General features: G+C 58.9%; 3 protein-coding genes across 11 annotated transcripts in view; 1 reads left to right on the forward strand and 2 right to left on the reverse strand.

Moving 5' to 3' along the window:
* Nucleotides 1–1,228: 1,228 nt before the first annotated feature.
* Nucleotides 1,229–10,559, reverse strand: CUNH19orf38 (chromosome unknown C19orf38 homolog). The gene is made up of 7 exons (XM_056119913.1): nt 10,462–10,559; nt 9,405–9,701; nt 6,236–6,328; nt 5,852–5,879; nt 5,026–5,069; nt 3,632–3,669; nt 1,229–1,500 (listed from the first exon to the last, which is right to left on the reverse strand). The coding sequence occupies exons 1-7, from the start codon at nt 10,490–10,492 to the stop codon at nt 1,366–1,368; spliced, it is 666 nt and encodes a 221-aa protein (XP_055975888.1). The 5' UTR covers nt 10,493–10,559; the 3' UTR covers nt 1,229–1,365.
* A 4,667-nt stretch (nt 10,560–15,226) lies between these two features.
* TMED1 (transmembrane p24 trafficking protein 1) lies at nt 15,227–18,396 on the forward strand. Its single transcript, XM_056119912.1, has 4 exons — nt 15,227–15,443; nt 15,921–16,018; nt 16,160–16,343; nt 17,698–18,396. Exons 1-4 carry the CDS (start codon nt 15,261–15,263, stop codon nt 17,914–17,916), a joined length of 684 nt encoding a protein of 227 aa, XP_055975887.1. The 5' UTR covers nt 15,227–15,260; the 3' UTR covers nt 17,917–18,396.
* DNM2 (dynamin 2) overlaps nt 18,369–19,291 on the reverse strand; it is a 35,089-nt gene continuing 34,166 nt past the window's right edge. For 4 of the 9 annotated variants that reach the window (XM_056119866.1, XM_056119864.1, XM_056119867.1 and 1 more), the window contains one exon: nt 18,661–19,177. In XM_056119866.1, coding sequence (XP_055975841.1) covers nt 19,108–19,177 — 70 coding nt within the window. In that variant the 3' untranslated portion in view covers nt 18,661–19,107. Of the gene's footprint in view, nt 18,555–18,660; nt 19,178–19,291 lie in introns of those variants that run through there. The other 5 variants (XM_056119869.1, XM_056119865.1, XM_056119870.1 and 2 more) reach the window with 3 other exon arrangements.

The following is a 19,291-nucleotide window of genomic DNA, read 5'->3' on the forward strand; positions in this document are numbered from 1 at the left end:
GCGGCCCCGGAAAGGCGGAGGCAGGTGCGGGCCAGGGGCGGAGCCCTGGTGTGGACCCCGCCCCCTCGGGCCTGGGCCCCGCCCCCTCGGGCTAGGCCCCGCCCCAGGAGGCGCGAGAGCAGAGGTGGCCCGGTGGGGGCAGGGCTCGAACGCGACGAACCGTCCCGAAACCCGCCCCTCGCTCTGGGAAGCGGATGTGACGCGATCATCCCCGCCCCGCCCCCGGGGATAGGCTCCACCCCCGGTCTCCACCCGGCTTTGTGAGGAGGCACGCGGAGGGGCGGAGTCAGAGTGCGGCGAGGCCCCGCCCCGATGCGGCCCCGCCCACCGAGCCTGGCTTTGTGAGGCGCCTGGCCGAGGGGCGGGGCCAGGCGTGAGGGCGGAGCCAGGATCAGGCCACACCCCTCCGCTTGCGAAGCGCGAGCGGGCGGGGGCGGCCCTCCCCCGCCTCTGCTCCCCCTGGTTGGTTTTGCAGTGCCCTCCGCCTCCATCCTCCGCCTCTTTGAGTCTCTCTCTCTGGCCGCTGCCTTCAATGCCTGCTGATTAGTGAATTCTGCAGAGCCAGGGCAAAAGCCCCTTCCCAGACACGCAGTCCTTCCTCCTGAGTGCCCCCTCCACTGCTCCAAAGCTCCAGTCTTTGGGTGCGGAGGGCTTGTGGCCACATCCAGTTTTCCGGCCCCCTCTTTTCCTTGGGTCAGTTAATTTCCTAATTCTCTCCCGGTCCTTTGCCCCCAGACACCCCTCATTGCACCTCTCATTATCTCCCATTCCAGCAAATATTCCTCACCCTCCCTAGTCCCCACAGTCTGAGGGCAGTGACGGGGCTTCTCGCCAGCTGCCCTGGCCTCCTGCCACCAAGATACACCCGAGATTCTAACCTAGGTTTGAAGAATTCCAGTGCAGAGGTCTCAGAAGTCTCAGAACTGTACCACGTGTTAGCATGAATAAATTAGGCTGAAACATGCCCCCAAAACAATGCACCAAAACTCCAACTGAGTTGGCCAAGTCAGGAATCGCCAGGGGTAAGAGGCAATGAAGCAGAGTGGTGACCAGCTCTGATCCCCTCGTGTCCACCCTTAGGGGTGGGAGTGCCCTCAACATGAACTTCCTGAGGCGAAGCAGCTGGAAACCCAAAGTCATTTTTTGCTTTTTCTGTGCACTGTATGCCTGCACCCCCTTTCCCCACTCCTACTCCTCTATAGGGAATATCCTGCACCTAGAGGCCTCCTTCATCTCTCCAACTGTCCAAGAAAAGGGTCCTTGGAGCCGGAGCCCCAAAGTAGCTGGAACGAGGGTGGGTCCATCCAACACACCTGGGCGCGCTCAGAGAGTCAGTGTGCAGGCGGGCCCCTGCCAGCCTCGGTCTCACTGGCAGCTCTGGAAAGTGCGGAATTCGAGGGGCTCAGGCGAGGATGAAGTGGAGGTCGGCCTCCGCCGTGGCCCAGAGTCCCCTGGTGTCACTGTGGAGCCTGGGAACGCGTCCTCATCTGAAGCTGTTTTCTTCATCCATGTGAGAGAGAGAGAGAGTCCCGTGACTTGGTCCAGCACACACAGGCATGCAGGCATGCACACACATGCATGGATACATGCACACCACACACATGCAGGCTCACATAAGCACATATGGACACATGCGCACATATGCAGATACTCACACACGGACATATGCACTCACATGCAGGTTCACACACATGGACACACGCACACACACGAACACATGGACATGCACACACATGCACACGTGCAGACACATGGACACATGGACACATATGCAGGTACGCACAGATACAAATGGACACATGCACACATATGCATGACACACACGCACAGATGCATGGACATGCACACACATGCATGGACACACACGTACAGATGCATGAACATGCACACACACATACATGCACACGCGCACACGCGAACACACAGACGGACTCATATTTACATACTTTGCTGCGTCTGTCCTCCCTCCCTCTCTGCGGAACTGGGATCTGACCCAAAGCCAGGTTCCTGTCTCAAACCCAGGACGTCCTGGGCTGGAGCTACTGGACAGCAGAGAGAACATTTGCCTTGTACCTGGCTGGCCTGAGTTCAATCCCTGGCATCCCATAGGGTCCCCCGACATTGTCAGGAGCGATTCCTGGGAGAGTCAGGAGTCACCCCTGAGCATCGCCGGGTGTGATCCAAAAAGCCAAAGGAAAAAAAGAAATAAAAAAGGAGAAGGCTCTGTGCAGGGGGCGTGCTAGGAACAGCCTAGACACAGTGACGCCCCCCCCCCCCCAAATGCCATTATACAGGGGAAGTAGCGGCCGCTGCCACTGGGCTCCTGTGGGTTCAGACGGAGCTGCCAGGGGCCGGGAGACAGTACAGGGGAAAGGCACTGCCCTCGCACGCAGCTCACCCCGGTTCAGTTGATGGCAACACATATGGTCGGCCAGGAGTCAGCCCTTAGCACCACTAGACGTGGACAAAAATTTTTTTTTTTTTTTGCTTTTTGGGTCACACCCGGCGATGCTCAGGGGTTACTCCTGGCTCATGCACTCAGGAATTGCTCCTGGCGGTGCTCAGGGGACCATATGGGATGCTGGGAATTGAATTGAACCTTTGTTGGCCATGTTGGCTGCGTGCAAGGCAAACGCCCTACCCGCTGTGCTATTGCTCCAGCCCCCAACAAAAATTTTTTAAAAAATTGTTTTTTGCTGATTACCTGCCGTTTATTCACTCTTTTGTTTCTCCCATCTCACACACTCTTCATTCCTAGCTCTCAGATCCCTTCATTTCCAGCTCTCTCCCTTGCAATTCATTCCTCGATTTTTTCCTCTTACTCTTAATTCTAGATTCCCTTCTAACTCTGATTCTGAGCCCCCAAATTATTTTTAATGAGTCAGCAATGAATTCTGCATTGGGTAGGGGTCACATCAAAATGTACCCAGAGGGGCAATAGCACAGCGGGTAGGGCATTTGCCTTGTACGCGGCCGATCCAGGTTCGATTCCCAGCATCCCATATGGTCCCCCGAGCACCGTCGGGAGTGATTCCTGAGTGCATGAACCAGGAGTAACTCCTGTGCATCGCGGGGTGTGACCCAAAAACAACAGCAGCAACAACAACAACAACAAAATAAAAAACTTAGGTAATTGAAAATATTTAAAAAAAAAAGGTACCAAGAACTTCCTCTGGCTCTGTATTCAGGAATCACTCCAGCAGGGCTCAGGGGACCCTACAGGACACCGGGGATCTAACACAGGTTGGCCAGGTACAAGGCAAATGCCCTCCCCGCTGTCCCATCGCTCAGGTTGTTAGGGGAGTTCCCAAAGGCAGCTCTCACCTCCTGCAAAGAAGTCTCTGTCAGGGCTGGGGACTGGGGTCTGGAGAGTGACAATGGAGTGGCAGAGTGCTGGTCTTACACGTGGCCAACCCGGGTTTGATCCCCAGCATCCCATAGGGACCTGAGCACTGTCAAGAGTAACTCCTGAGTACAGAGCCAGGAGTAATCCCTGAGCACTGCCAGGTTTGGCCCCAAAACCAAAACCAAAAGATTCTGGGCTTTCAGGAGCACCTCTCTAACAGCAGGGATACAGCACCTGACCCCTACTTGGTGAAGGCTAAGAAACAAGCAGTCAGGCACTCACTGCAGAGCTGATGGTGAACAGGGAGTTGTCAAATGTCAAGTCTGAAAGAGAAAGAAGCGACGTGACCCACCAAGCCCCAGCGCCACCCCCATACGGAGGTCAGGGCGCTCTCCCCTGCCCTCCCCCTGCCCTTTCCCACCTGAGCGGGCACTGCTGCATGGGTGGACCCCACAATGAGCCCTTCCCACTGGTGCAGAGTGTCCTCCTGCCACCCACACCGCCCCCAAAGAAAGGGTTGTCCAGTTTCAATCCATGCCTCCCCTATCACCCCTTCCCCAACAGTCAGAGTTCCCACAGGGTCCCAGGCTTTCCTGCAAACACCCACTAGACACCCAACTACACTCTGCTTAAATATCGCTTCCTGGGGCCAGAGCGATAGTAGATAGTACGGCGGGGAGGGGAGGCCGCTGGCATCCCACAGGGTCCCCGGAGCACCTCCAGAGTCATCCCTGAGTTCAGAGTCCTGAGTAAACCCTGGAGCATGGCAGGGTGTGGCTCCAAAACAAAAACAAATTTGAGGAAAAAATTGCTTACTGGGGCGCCCCCCATCTTCCAATTCCTAAGAAAGTCTCAGCCTGTCAGCAACCTGCGCCCCCCTACCCCACACACACACCTGTTAGAGACCCATTGGCGACTGAGTCCGCAGCTGTCCTGGGTCACTGTGGTGCCCAGTCTCCCCACCCTGGATCCTAGCACACGCTGGGCACTCATGAAGCACTCAGCCTACAGAGGCCGGAGGGGTGGGGGGGGGGGCAGCCTTTTATCCCTCCCTCAGCCCAGCAGCCCACATCACAGACGGGCTGACTCTGCCCCCTGCTGGGCGCCAGCAGAATGACACTTCTGGACCACCAGGGGCTCTATTGAGCCCAGGGGCACTAGCAGAAACTCCCGGCACCTCAAAAACCAAGCTGGAGAAATTGGACAAAGGGCAGGGCACCCAAGGGGCAAGGCACTGACATGGCTTCAATCTCCAGCATCGCACAGGACCACATAGAGCCAGGTGTAAGCCCTGAGCACAGTTGTGATTCCCCCCCTCAAAAAAAAGCCCTGTAACTTATTACAAACACAACCATGAGTTCATATGGTTCAACTGGGGGGGGGGGGGGAGAAAAATGTCAGCGTAAGGCGGGGAGGGATCCAACTAGAAAGCACATCCCTGGAAGGCTCCCTGGAGGAGGTGGCCTTTAATGTGTGATGGAGGGAGAAACAGGTGGCAGAAAGACTGAAAGACCCTATTACTCCCACCCACCCATAGGATGAAGCAGAGAGAGAGAGAAAGTGTGAGATGAAAGTGGGGAAGCGGGGGCATGTTTCATCAGGGGGAGAGAGGTGTGTGCTGTGGAGAGTGAGACCCATGGCATTTCAGGGGTAAGGCCTATCTGTGGGGATGCACAGACCTGAGTTCATGAAGTTAATCTGCGCCCAGCAGGATTCACGCTCCCTGCGAAGAGATTGCAGAGGGGTAAAGGAATGCTCTTTGTTTTTTTTTGTTTGTTTGTTTGCTTTTTGGGTCACACCCGGCGATGCACAGGGGTCACTCCTGGCTCTGCACTCAGGAATTACTCCTGGCGGTGCTCAGAGGACCATATGGGATACTGGGAATCGAACTCGGGTCGACCGCGTGCAAGGCAAATGCCCCACCGGCTGTTCTATGGCTCCAGGCCCAGGACCGCTCTTTGGGGCAGCCTTGCAGCCAGGAATCCTGTTCCCAATGCTTCTCCCTCACAAACTTGACCGGGGCTTCCCCTCTGCCACAGACAAGGCTGATCCCCTGAAATGTCGGACAGAGCAGAGCCCTGGCCACCCCCGGAAGGGGTTCCCCACTGCTTCGCAGATAACCAAGGAATCCCCTGGCAAAGCACGCCGCCACGAGGGTGGCTGGAATTCCGCACTGCAACGGGCACTGCTCGGGTTTTCTAGATTCATTAGGACGACAAGGGGAAGGGGGAGTCTAATCAATTGAAGCCACATTCAGACCGTGCGCTCCACCTCCCAATACGTGGCGTCCAGCCTTGGCATCTGTAAAGTGGCCAGATTCATAGAGGCGAGCATGAGCTTCGCTCGCGTGCAGCAGGTGCTTCGGAGACGCGGCCGCCAGGGGGCGCTGTGCTTGCCCACGCTACCTCGGAAGGGCTTTCAATGCCCCTAACTGACCGCGGGTACTGGAATTCTGGAATTCTGGCCCCTGAACCACCTCCGGAGGGTCGCCTGGGAGAGCCTCACCTTTTCTTCTGCAAATTTTTCATTTTAACTGGGAAAAAAATAAAGGGAATAAGCACTGGTTATTTTTTGTGGCTGTCAATCTTTGGGCGTCTCATCCCGCCCCCTCCCTGCCAATCAACCAGCGTGCTCCCCCAAACAACGAAGATGCCTATTTGGCCCCCCCCCCCACAATGCATAGATTCCCCAGGACACTGCCAAGGCCAATTTCTGAGCGCTGACTTGGAGTAGCCCCTGAGCACGTTGGGTGTGCCCTCCGCCCGCCCCCGCAAAAAGGGGAAGGGGGTCTCTCTCGGCCCCTGAGCAAAACTAGGGAGGCAGTGATACCCCCTCCCAAAAGGGTGTTTCCAGGGTCTGCACTCTGACAGCCGGCGGGTCCGCGATTACCTTTCCTGACCACCAAGGCTACAGCCACAAGCCCGGCCACCAGCACGATGCCTCCCCCCAGGCTCAGCACCACGGCCAGCATCCAGGCGGGCACTAGAAGAAAACGGGAAGGGAGAAGGAGTGGACAGGTCGTGGGCCTGGGGAGGGGCAGGGAAGAGAGGGGTCAATGCTGTCCCTGCAGGGTACCCCTGCCTCACCCACTCCTCCCTCACAGTCCACGGAGCTGGCCACTGGGAATCGGCAAAGCCAAGGCCTGGTCAATTAGCATATTCCTTCCCCCCGGTCCCTGCGATTGGTTGAAGGCTGAGCGTGTGGCCAATACGATTGGTTGAAGGCTGAGTGTCTGGCCAATACTGAGCCAATGAGAGAGAGCTCTGGATTTTTACCTTACTGTTGGGGGTGGGTAGGGAGGATAGTAGCTCCCCGGGCGGGAGGATAGTAGAGCACCGTGGAGGGCACTTGCCTTGCACCAGCAGGCCCCAGGTTCGATCCCCAGTACCCTACAGGGTCCGTTGAGCCCATCCAGAGTGAGCCCTGAGCACAGAGCCAGGAGTCAGCCCTGAGCAGTGGCATGAGGAGGGGGGTCGGGGAGGGAGGGAGAAAAGAAAGATCTCAGGTTTGATACCCAGCACCACATAGATCTGAGCACCCCCAATAACTGAGCACCCCCAATCACTGAGCTGGGAATAGCTCCTGAGCACAGTCAGGTATAGCCCAAAACTTTAAAAAAAAGTTTTAAACCAAGAAAATGAAACAAGATAGTTTTCTCTGGGGCCAGTGGGTCGGATACTTGTCTTGTATGCGGCCAACCCGGGTTCAATCCCCAGCACCCCAAATGGTCCCCCGTGCCCAGCAGGAGTGATCCCTGAGTGCAGAGGCAGGAGTAATCCCTGAGCACCACTGGGTGTGACTCAAGTCCTGCCACACACACACACACACACACACACACACACGGAAGTTGAAGCTGGAAGGAGATACTTCAGACACTGTATACTGCTAGGCATGATTTTGCTACCACAAGGGGGAAGGCTTCCCTGATAATAAGACACAGAAGAAATCAAGAGCTGAGAAAGTGGCAAAAAAAGCTTTGAGTGCTGGATCAAACCATGCCTGAAGCCAGACCTCTGAAGTGACTCAGATGAAGCAATAATCTCTCTGCAGAGGCCAGTTTGAACAAAGTTTTCAGATATTTGCAGGCTGAAGCATTCTCTGGGTTCACCCTGGGGTCCCAGGGCAGCAGGCAGGTGGGCGGATGTTGTTCCCCCTCCCCACTAACTTCATGTGGAGGCTCCTAGTATGAGAAGCCCCTCCTGGGCCCCACTGGAGGAGGAGGGGCTCTCTCCTTGGAGCTGGGAGGGGAGGGAGGTTAAGCCTGGGTTAAGCCAAGAGGGGTGGGGGAGCAGAGACGCCCTGGCTCCTACATTCCTGTGGGTGGGGAGGGGTGCAGGCTGCTCCCCACTCGAGGCCACAGGAGCGCTGGCAGAGAGGAGGCCATTGAGAGTCCAGCACAGAAACACCTCTGTCTGCTCTGTGGGTTCCTGCTAGCCACAAGGTTCTCTTTGCAGTAGGAACCGTTAGAGCAATGTGTACTCTGAACCTGGAGGCGGGCCCCCTACACCCATCCCTCACCAGGCTCCTGGGTCCGAACCCCTGCCCAGCGCCCTCTGCTGGCAAGGCCAGGAAAGCCCTCCTTGCACTGTCCCAGGGTTTTCTTCCTGGCTGGCTGTGACCCTCTAATGGTGCTCACGTTCCAGACTCCGGGGCTTTGTATGGTCATGCCCCAGATTTGGATCATGGGCCTCCAGACCCCGCCTGACTGGCTGCTCCTTCTCACAGACCACTTGCTCAGAAGGGTTTCTGGGTCCCTCTACTATTTATTTTGGGGAAAATCACACAGGCAGGGCAGTGTTCAGGGCTGACTCCTGGCTCTGTGCTCAGGGATCACTCCTAGCAGGGCTCACGAGGGACCCTATTCGGGGGTTCTGGGGGCTGGACCTGGGCCGACCATGTGCAAGGCAAGTGCCCTGTCTATATTATTTCTTTGGCACCACTGAATATTTTTTGTTTTTTGGCCACACTCAGCAATGTTCAGGGGTTACTTATGTCTCTGCGCTCAGGAAATACTCCTGGCAGTGCTCAAGGGACCCTATGGGATGCCCAGGATAAATCCTGGGTTGTTTTTTTTCTTTTTGGGTCATATCTGGCGATGCTCAGGAGCTACTTCTGGCTCTGCACTCACGAATCACCGCTGGCGGTGCTCAGGGGACCATACGGGATGCTGGAAATTGAACCCAGGTCAGCTGGTGTGCAAGGCAAACGCCCTACCCACTGTGCTATCACTCTAGCCCCCTGTGTTGTTCTTGTGCAAGGCCAGTGCCCTGCCCACTATGCTATGTCTCCAGCCCAGCTTAAACTCTTTTTTTTTTTTTTTTTTTTTGCCTTTTGGGTCATACCCGGCGATGCACAGAGGTTCCTTCTGGCTCTGCACTCAGGAATTACTCCTGGTGGTGCTCGGGGGACCATATGGGAAGTTGGGAATCGAACCTGGGTAGGCCACGTGGAAGGCAAAAACCCTCCCCACTGTGCTAACGCTCTAGCCCCAGCTGAAACATTCTTTATGAGCACATGCACAGGGTACTGGCGGCGGGTGGGCAGACCAGGGGTTGTTCAAGACTATGCTAGACGTGAGAAATCCAACCTTGGGCCTTGCACAGAGCAGGCACGTGCCCCGCCCCGTTCAACCATCTGCACCACTGGGTGCCCTATACAATGTGAAAGCCCTGGGGAGAGAACAATGGTTGCAAAGGGGTTCAGGGCAGTGATTTTTGGGTCACACCCGGCGATGCACAGGGGCTACTCCTGGCTTTACACTCAGGAATTACTCCTGGCGGTGCTCGGGGGATCATAGGGGATGCTGGGAATCGAACCCGGATCCGCCGCGTGCAAGGCAAACGCCCTGCCCGCTGTGGAATCGCTCCAGCCCCGACTTTTGTATGGCAGATGAGTCAACCCCCGGCATCCCATAGGGTCCCTTGAGCACTGCCAGGATTGATCCCTGAGCACAGAGCTAGGAGTCCGCCCCGAGCATCGCCGGGTGTGGCCCCGTAGCAACAACAAAGCAACCCCGAAAGCCAGGGAGAGGCGCTTGTGCAGCGGCGTCGGCGCTTACCTGGGTAGGTCACGTGCATGGGTGCGCTGAGGTCCGACACCTGCGGCTGCGCGTGCTCCCCCAGCACCCGGTACTGGCACTGGAATGGGGCCTCGAGGCCGCCCCCGCTCAGGTTAAAGGTCACTCGGAACTGGTCCGCGGCGGCCTGGAGCAGCTGGACCACCTGCCCGCCACTGTAGAGCGTGAAGTTGGCGCCAGGGAAGCCAGGGGCAACGCAGGCGATGTGGATGGGGTCCTCGTGGCTGCTGGGGTGTGGGGGCACCAGCACAATGAACGGCGCCGGGATGGCCAGGGAGCCTGCGGGTGTGACGACGGGGAGGGCGGGTGCTGAGGGAGGCTGCCTGGCTGTGGGACCCTGCCTGCACCCCCCACTCCTCAGGGAACCCCTGGAAGATGGTGACTCCTGCTGGTCCATGGCCCCCACAGCTGATCCCCAGTGGGAGGACCCCACAGCCCCACACTGGGGCCAGAACCAGTGCAGCCCACCCACAGATCGGCATTCGCCCTAGGGGCGACCCTGGAGGGCGTCCTGAGGAGGTGGCTGGATGAGCACTGGGGAGCACATTCCAGGTAGAGGGCCGGGCACAGGGGGGTCCAGGCTGGGGGTGGGTGCTCAGTGAGGCAGGGAGGTGCCACAATGAGGGGGAAAGCTGAAGAGCCACAGACAGAGGCTCTCTCGGGAGCAAGGAGGGAAGGACTTAGGTGGTGCGGGGCTTGAGCTGCCCAGGTGAGGGCCAGGGTCCCCTGCCGGAGCCGAGAGCCTGGCTCAGGGGAAGTATCCATCCTCCCTGGCCCCCTAGTCGGGCACACGCCCACCCTTCCTGGCCAGGCCCCCTAGGCTGAGTCAGGGGTGTGGGTCTTAGGGTTTCCATGGGATGTTCCCCATGTGGATGGAGGTCCCTGACCCCACCAGAGAAACTGGGGCTCGGGGGGCATTCCCAGGCTGTGGGTAGGATGGGGTGGGGTGGGGTGGGGCACATCTCTCAGCACTCAGCCTCCCCGCGCGGGCCCCCTGCCTGGCTCCGGCCGTGAGCGGGGCTTGGGGGCGCAGGCTTACCGGCCACCAGGAACAGCACTGTCCAGGACATCGCCCAGTCCGAGAGTGGCCGGGCTCCTGCAGCTCTCGGCCCGCGGCCAAGTCGGTCTGTGAGGTCAGAGCGGGGAAAGGAGAAGCTTGAGACAGTTGAGTGATTTCCTCACCGGCAGGAAGTTACACACACACACACACACACACACACACACACACACACACACTCTGGTTGCCTGAAGGAAGGGGCTCCCTGCCTGCTCCCTTTCTCCATCCCTCCACATGCCCGTCCACGCCCCGCCCGTCTGCCTGCTTCTGTGTGGGTTTCTGCAGGGGACAGAGCCTCGGCCAGCAGGGCTGGGTGTGTGCTCAAGTTTACTGCTGTTTTTTTTTTTTTCACCCGAGCTGATTTCCTGGGCAGCAGGCAGGGGGAGGGTAGCGGACTTGATTGCGGGTGACACCCAAGGCCAGGGACAGTGTAGACACTGGCCCAAGGGACAGGTGGGTGGTGGAGGGGACAGATGACGCTGGGTTGGGGCTTGGAGCTGAGTGCTCTTTAGGGGAGACCCAATGCCCCAGGTTCTTAGGAATGGGGCGAAGAGGTGCTGGAGCCACAGCACAGCGGGGAGGGTGCTGGTCTCGCACACGGCTGCCCTGGGTTTGAGCTGTAGCTCCACACAGTGTCCTTTGAGCCCACCAGAAGTGAGCCCTAAGCACCTCCAGGTGTGGCCCCTAAACCAAATCAAACCAATGAAAGAATGGGGCAAACAGAGCGGATGTTAGTGCCCAGGAGTTGGTGAGACGCGCAGTGGAAAGGTACAGACGGGGCTGGGGGTGGGGGTGTGTGGGCACGAGTGTGAATTAGGAGGGTGTGAATGTGTGCGTGAAGGCATCTGTGTGTGAATGCACATGCATGTGAAGCTACGCGTGTGTGAATGTTTGTGGGTATGTCTGTGTGTGTGTGAGTGCTGGGGACGGACCCATCAGTCAGTGCTCTATAACTGAACTACTGAACTATATCCAGGGACCAAGTATTCCTGGTGGGACAAATGGGCTCCTGTTCATACCACGGTCATCTCCGGGGAAGCCTGTCTTCCCAGGAATTTTACTTTGGCCTGTTTAATGATCCTGTTCCAGCTGGTTCACGTGGTAACTGGGGACTCGAGTGTGTTGTTTCACATACACATACACACTTTTATCTCTTCTCAGGAGTAGGCTTTGTTCTTTGGATCTTACTTCTCCTTACTACCCCAAGGCCTTGGCATGTGCTGCTACACAGGCGAACAGCCTGGTTACGTCACTTCACCGCCCCGACCAGCTGGTGACATTGCTGTCCCTCGTATGCACCAGGGAACATGGCTCCAAGGGTTACAGCATATGCCTTGCACTCAGGAGGCCCCAAGTTTGATCCCAAACACTTCATATCACTATCCCTGGCCCTTATAGCGCTGGGACAAGCTTCAAACCATCTGGCCAGCTCAGGGTAGCTGACTGATGATCAGGGGAACATGTGCAATTCTAGGGACCAAACTGGGGTTGGGGTTGGCCTCGGGCAAGACAAATAGCATGATGTGAGTCCTGGCTCTTGGCCCCTCTCCATGTGCTAACATGACAATTCCAGGCTAGGGGTGTGCCTCAGGGGGCTCACAGGCACAAGGTCCAGTACCCTCCCAAATCCCAGGTGGACCCCTAACGTCACTGAGCATGCACACTGCAGGCCCCAGGCCCTACTCTCTGCTGTGACCAGAATAAAAACTGTGACAGTCCCTGCAATGGCAGTTTAGTTCCAGTCAATGTCCATTCAATTGAGAGGAGTCTAGAATGTGCGTGCGCGCATCTTTGTGTGTGTGTGTGTGATGGGCCCGAGTGATGGGACAGCTGGGAAGGCGTTTGCTTTGCACATGTCTGACAGGGTTCAATGCCCAGCACCCCATATGGTCCCCTGAGCACCGTCAGGAGTGATTCCTGAGTGCAGAGGCAAGAGGAACCCTTGAGCACCACTGGGTGTGGCCCCAAAACAAAAACATTAACAACAAAATAACAGAATGTGTGTGTGAATGGTCTCCGGCCTGCTGGAGTCTGTGCATGTCTTATGCCAGCATATGTTGGACACAGAGAGCCACAGACTGTTTTATGACACCTGAGAGCCAAGAAAATTTATTCACAGGACTGAAGCACTAGGAGAGTGGGGAGGGCATTTGCCTTGCATGTGACGCGTCCGAGTTCAATTCCTGACATCCCACAGCGTCCCCTGTGCACTGCCAGGAGTAATTCCTGAGTGCAGAGCCAGGAGTATCCCCTGAGCATCGCCAGGTGTGACTCCCCTCCCAAAAAAAATCAAAAGTCTATTCATGCTTTGGCTAGGGAGAGTGGGCCTTGGGTCTCAGGACTTACTCCTGGCTCTGTGCTCAGGAGGGCCCTTTGGCAATGCTGCGGAGAACAAATGTGGATCTGGGGACGGAGTTGCCATTCTTAAGGCAAGCACCTCACTGCCTTTCTCTGGCCCTTGCTATTTTTTGTTTTGTTTTTGCTTTGGGGCCACACCCAGCGATGCTCCAGGGTTACCTTGGCTCTGTGCTCAGTGATCACTCCTTGCGGTTCTCAGTGGGGACCATATGGGTGCCAGTGATTGAACCCAGCTTAGCCTCATGCCATACGGTTGCCCTCCCTGCTGTACTATTGCTCCGATCCCAGCCCTCTTGTTCTGTTTTTGTGGCTCTGTCCAGATATATTCCTGGATGATCTGTTGTGTTACTGGGTGCTTCCAAGAGCTCCGAGTTGAGGTGAAGGTAGGACACTTGCCCTGGTTTTGTCTCTGACACCACAAAAGGTCCCCCAAGCAAGGCCAGCAATGATCCTTGAGCACAGAGCCAGGAGTACGCTCTGCTTGGTGTGTACCCCTCCTCCCAAAAAAACACCTTATGCTAGGCTGGAGATAATACAGGTATCTGCATGAAGCTGAATCCATTTGATCCCTAGCACTACATGAATCCCTCAAACACCCCACCTCACCGGTTTGGCCCCAACTCTCTCCTCTTATAAAAGGGGCACAGGGGCCAGAGTGATAGCACAGTGGGGAGGGCATCTGCCTTGCGTACGGCAACCTGGGTTCAATGCCCTGCATTCCATATGGTCCCCGGAGCACCATTAGGAGTAATTCCTGAGTGCAGAGCCAGGAGTAATCCCAGGAGTAATCCCTGACCATCGCTGGGTGGGAGCCCCCGCCCCCCCCCAAAAAAAAGGGGCACAGCTGGGAGGGCTTCTGTCTTGCACATGGCAGACCTGCACGTGGCAGACCTCGGTTCAATCGCTAGCATCCCCTGTGTTCCCCTGAGCGCAATCAGGAATAATTGCTGAGTGAAGAGTAACTCCTGAGCATTGTCAGGCATGACCCCCCAACAAAAAACCAAAATTTAGTTTAAAAGGCAATGCTCAAGCCAATAAGAGAACAAAAAAAACCGCCCCCCCCCCAAAAAAAAGGAACGAGAAAGAAACCAAGATGGACACAGCAATGTGAATGTCACTGCACATCCCAAGGATGAAACGGGGGGGGGGGGGGGGGGGTGAGCCACGACTTCAAAGTGTCTTCCTCTAACTGAAATGAGAAAAACTTGGGGCGAGATGCCAGGATAACCAGACATAAACTCAGTCTTGACAAAGAGGTGTGACTTCCCTCCCGGGCAGATGCGTGGGGTAACAGCTGACATCCCGCAGAGATGCTGCTCTCCCGGGAAGCGGGAAGCGGTCCCGGCTCTGCACCGCCCGCCTAAACATGTCCTCGTTTGTTTGGACAGAATCACGAGGCAGCGCGGCTGTGACCGTGCCTTTGTTTATCCGTCTGCCCCCGCGTCCTTCCAGCGACCTCAAGCAAGGTTTGGAGGCCGACGGCCACCGAGACTTGCGCAGAGCCCACGCAAAGCCAAGCGTTCCGAAAGCAAAGCGGCCTCCGAGCCTCCACCAGGGACGGGCGAACGGCCGGGGGCAGGCGACTGAGTCCCCAATAGCCTGGGGAGGTCTCCGTGGAGGACCGCGAAGCGAGCGGGCGGGGTCCTGCAGACTGCAAACGCCGGGACCCCAGCCCGAGCCTCGTGGGGTGCAGGGTGGGGTCGAGCATCCCTAACTCTGCCCGGGGGAGACGCAGCAAAGGCCGGGCCCACAGACTTCACTTTCAAGGTCGCCCGCACCGACGCTCCACCAACTCCAACTTACAGACGCGGAAAGGGGCTAAACTGACGGCGCTGAGACACCAAGGGAAGGAAGGGGGAGGGGTGGGGAACGGTGGACTCGGGGTCACGGTGGTCACGGCCTCACGTGCAGCGGAAGGCGGAAGCCAGGATCATGAACGGCCTCGCCCCGCCGCTCAGGAGGCTACTTATAGCAGGACGGGTGGCACGCAGGGCCACGCCGAGCTCTGCCCCGCCCGCGCCCCGCCCGGGCCGCCGCGCCTAACGGTCTCGGCGCGCTGGGGGCTCTGGGAGAGCAGCGGCCGCAGCGGCGCCTCCCAGGACCCGGCCGCCTCCGCCGTAGGTGCCGTCACTTTTGCCTGAATATGTCTCATCACCGCGGAATGAAGTTTTGCGTTTTCTTTCACTAGCTGAAATGAGGGCGCGAGGTCTTCCATTAAGAAGAGAAAAAGAAAAAAAAAGGCCGAGGGTGCCGCATGCTTGCATACGCATCAGGCAGCCGCGCGGGCAGAAGCTCCCGGGGGGCCCTTTATTTAAGGTTCCGCGGGGTTTGAGCCGCCAATCAACGCAGCCGCGGCCCGGGGTGGGCGGGGCGAGCTCTTAAAGGAGCCGCGACCTCGTTAAGCAGAGCCGAGGGTGACCCGGATGATGGCGGCCGGCGCGGCCCTGGCCCTGGCCCTCTGGCTCTTGCTACTGCCGGTGGGGGCAGGCGGGGCAGGACCCCCGCCGATCCAGGACGGCGAGTTCACATTCCTGCTGCCCGCGGGGAGGAAGCAGTGTTTCTATCAGTCGGCACCGGCCAACGCAAGCCTCGAGACCGAGTACCAGGTAGAGTGGCCGGGCCGGGCACGGAACGGTGCCCGGGAGGGGGCGTGGCCTGTCGCAGGGAAGGGGCGGGGCCAGAGCTGGGCAGCGGAAGGGGCGGGAGCAGCGGGCGGCCGCTGGGAGGATGGGCCTCTCGGAAGGCTGGGACCTCGCGGGTGGGCGTGGCTAACGGACTCGGGTCACTTGTGGGAGTTGGTGGGCGTGGCCGGGCGGGCTGTTGCCCTGAACTGGTCCAGTGCAGGTTTGTGGCTGAGGCCAGGTGCCTGGCCTCTAGCTGGGATATGACCAGGAAAGCCCATCAAGCTGTCAGATCAGTGAATGGTAGGGTCAGTGCAGCTCTGGAGCAGGTGCCTGAGTTCAGGTAGTCCCGGTGGACTGTAAGGGCCAGATGCGGGGGTTGACCCAGCTCTGGCCTTCTCCGACCGGTCCCTCAGGCCTCGCCCCAACCCTGCACCCGTTCTTACCTGCCCGCCCCACCAGGTGATTGGAGGTGCCGGGCTGGACGTGGACTTCACACTGGAGAGTCCGCAGGGTGTGCTACTGGTCAGCGAGTCCCGCAAGGCCGATGGGCTGCACACGTGAGTGATGTCCGCTGCCTGCCCGCCTGGGTTCGGTTACATCCCTGCCCCTCCCCAGCGGCCTCAGGTTACTCGCACTTGCTTTGCATAACTACCCCTAGCTGGGCACTCAGGGTCACATCTGTGTGACTGTCTGCCCAGGGTGGAGCCCACGGAGGCTGGCGACTACAAGCTGTGCTTCGACAACTCCTTCAGCACCATCTCAGAGAAGTTGGTTTTCTTTGAGCTCATCTTTGACAGTCTGCAGGACGATGAAGACGCCGGGGGCTGGGCAGAGGCTGTGGAGCCCGAGGAGATGCTGGACGTCAAGATGGAGGACATCAAGGTGTGTCCAGGCGAATGGGAGCTGCCCCCAGCTTCTCTGGCCTGGGGTTCCCATTGTCCCGAGGAAGTAGCTTCCTTACTTGTGGAGGCCCAGATGAAAACAGAACCGTAGCTGTGTATAGTTAAAAGACTGGACACGTTTCTTGGCACCAACTTGCCTTTATTTTCTTTCTGTGTGTCCTGGGCCAGATGTGGCTATGCTCACGGGCTCAGGACTTACTCAGGCTCAGTGACCACACTGCTGGTGCTCAGAGGACCCTAGGCGCTGCCCTGGATTGGGTCAGGGGTGGCTATGTGCGAGGCCAAGCACCTTAACCTGTCCTCTCTTTCCGGCCTCCAAATCTGGCTCTAAAGAACTCATTAGAGCGCCATCAAAGAATGCATCAGACCCTCACTCCAAGAACTTGTTCATATACTTGAATTATCCATTACATGTGGGGAAACCGAGGCACAAGATGGCTAAGTCACGCAGTCCAAAGGCTCTGCACCCAGACGGGCCATTGTGAGCATCCAGGAGGCCTTGTTTCAGTGACTGCAGTTTAATGATGTTGGCTTGGGACCGTGTGTGGCCATGCTTGGGGATGACTCCTGGGGTAGTGCTCAGCAGCCACGCCGTACTGAGAATCAAATGTGGACCTTCCACACACACGTACTCCCAAGCCGGGATTGATAATACAGTGGGGAACACACTGGGCTTGCATGTGACCAGGCTGGTTTGATCCCTGGTACCACATATGGTCCCAAGTCCTGCCAGGCGTGACTCTTGGGGCCAGGAATAAGCCTTGATCACCACTGGGTGTCCCCACCAATAAAGGCACTGCAGGGCCAGAGTGTTCAGGGGCTGCAGCGAGTGGGGAGGGCGCTTTTCTTGCACATGGCTGACCTGGGTTTGCTCCATGGCAACCACATAGGGCCCTCTGAGCACTGCCAGGAGTGATCCCTGAGCACAGAGCCCTGAACACCGCCTAGGGTGGCTCAGAAACCAAGCAGTGATAGAGTCCAACAGACTGGAGTGTGCTATGCATGGAGGTGGCCTGGGTTCCATCCCTACAACTCCCCTGGCACTGAGCCAGAAGCAGTACAGGGAGACCAGGTGCTGACCCATTTCCTGGGCCCCAAGGATTTATTAGCCGCTTGCAAAGACATGTTATTTTGCAAATGCTGGGAGAGGAACCCCAGGCGCTCAGCTGACCCGCTGACCCTACTGGGTGTTCAGTTCCGCCGGCATTAGGGGCTTTGCTCTGAGGCACGTGGGACCCCAAGAAGCCAGGGAACTTTAGGGGGGTCCCACAGCGCGTGGGGACGGTGCCCCCAGTTCCACCCGGGCCTGAGGCCGTTTCTCCCCTGCCCCGCAGGAGTCCATGGAGACCATGCGGACGCGGCTGGAGCGCAGCATCCAGATGCTGACGCTGCTGCGCGCCTTTGAGGCCCGGGACCGGAACCTGCAGGAGGGGAACCTGGAGCGCGTCAACTTCTGGTCGGCCGTGAACGTGGCGGTGCTGCTGCTTGTGGCCGCGCTGCAGGTGTGCGCGCTCAAGCGCTTCTTCCAAGACAAGCGCCCCGTGCCCACGTAGCCCCGGGGGGACATCAGTGGGGCACCGGGGTCCCCTCTGGACACGCGGAGACCTGGAGGAGCTGCTGCTCCCCTCCCGCGCTGCGTGGGGCCCCACAGGCTGGCCCGGAGGCCGGGGGCTGAGGCAGTCGCCCCCTTCCCGGGAAGCTGCTGGTGAGCGCAAGCCCGGCCTCTCGGGCCCCGCCTCAGTCCCCAGTGGTTAAAGTGCCTTAGCTTGAGTCTTCCGGGGTGCCCCAGTGTGGATGGGCCCAGGAATGGGGGCCCCCTGAGCCCGGGCGTGGTGGGCGGGGAAGCCCAGGCTTGCTCCCCTCTCCTGGCCGCCGCCACCACCAGGGGGCACTGCCAGGCCCCACTGGGAAGGAGCCAGGTGGGAGCGGGGCACTTGATTGAACAGCAAGGGGCTGGCCGGCGGGGGTGGGGGTGGCAGCCAGCTCGAGCCAGCCCCTCCGGGAAGGGACACACAGGCTGAGGGCCAGCCACAGGCCCGGGACAAAGGGTGTCTGGCCTGGGCATCGGAGTCAATAAATTATGGTCAGAAATTGCGAGCCTGGTGACTGGGGCTCAGGCCCCCGGCGGGGAGGGAGGGCGCTCCACGAAGCTCAGAAGAAAGGCCGGGCGGGGGCCGACGGAGCTGGTCGCCTGGCACAAGAGAGAAACCAGAAAGGAAGTTGCACGGGGTCCCCCGCGGCTGCGGTGCGGGGGCGCAGGCCAGGAGCCGCACACAGACACAAGAGACCGCAAGCGCCACAGGAAGCTTCTTCCCTTTATTCGCGTCCTCGGGGTACAGAGTGCAGGCACTTAGGGGATTCCCCGGAGCTCTCTGGCCCCTCTCAGCCCCGAGCCCCCCGGGCGCCCGGGAAGAAGAGGGGGCGGAGAGGAGGGTGGGCTGGGGGTACCAGCAAAGGCACCTGGGGCCGGGCCAAGGACGGCGCAGGCGGGAGTTGCGAGGGGATGCACCTGCGCGCCCACTCGGTCGCAAGGTACAGGTCCCCCCCCGGGGCCAGGCGCTGTCGACCGGGGGAGCCCCCAACCTGGCTGCCACGTGGACGATGGCACCCGGGGGGGCAGTGCCTCTTGCCTCACTCCGGTTCCCCCAAGTGCAGCCCCCAGCTCCCCGCCTGTCAGTGCTGGGCCCCTCGGGGGCCGGGGGGGGGGCCGGGGCAGGGCGGGGGGCGCCCGCTGGGGCGCGGGCCTAGTCGAGCAGGGAGGGCTCGGCCGGGCGGATAATGGTGGGCCGGCTGGGCGCGGCCGGGGGCCTCCTGCTGCGAAGAGAAGACAGGACGGACGGACGGACAGACAGACGAGGAAGGACAGGCGGTGAGGCTGGAAGCAGAGGACCCTGGAAGCCCCAGGCCCCTTCCCAGCTGCCGCGAAGG

Source organism: Sorex fumeus, unplaced genomic scaffold (assembly GCF_029834395.1).
Source record: "Sorex fumeus unplaced genomic scaffold, SorFum_2.1 ptg000041l, whole genome shotgun sequence".
In the NCBI taxonomy this organism is placed as follows: Eukaryota; Metazoa; Chordata; class Mammalia; order Eulipotyphla; family Soricidae; genus Sorex; species Sorex fumeus.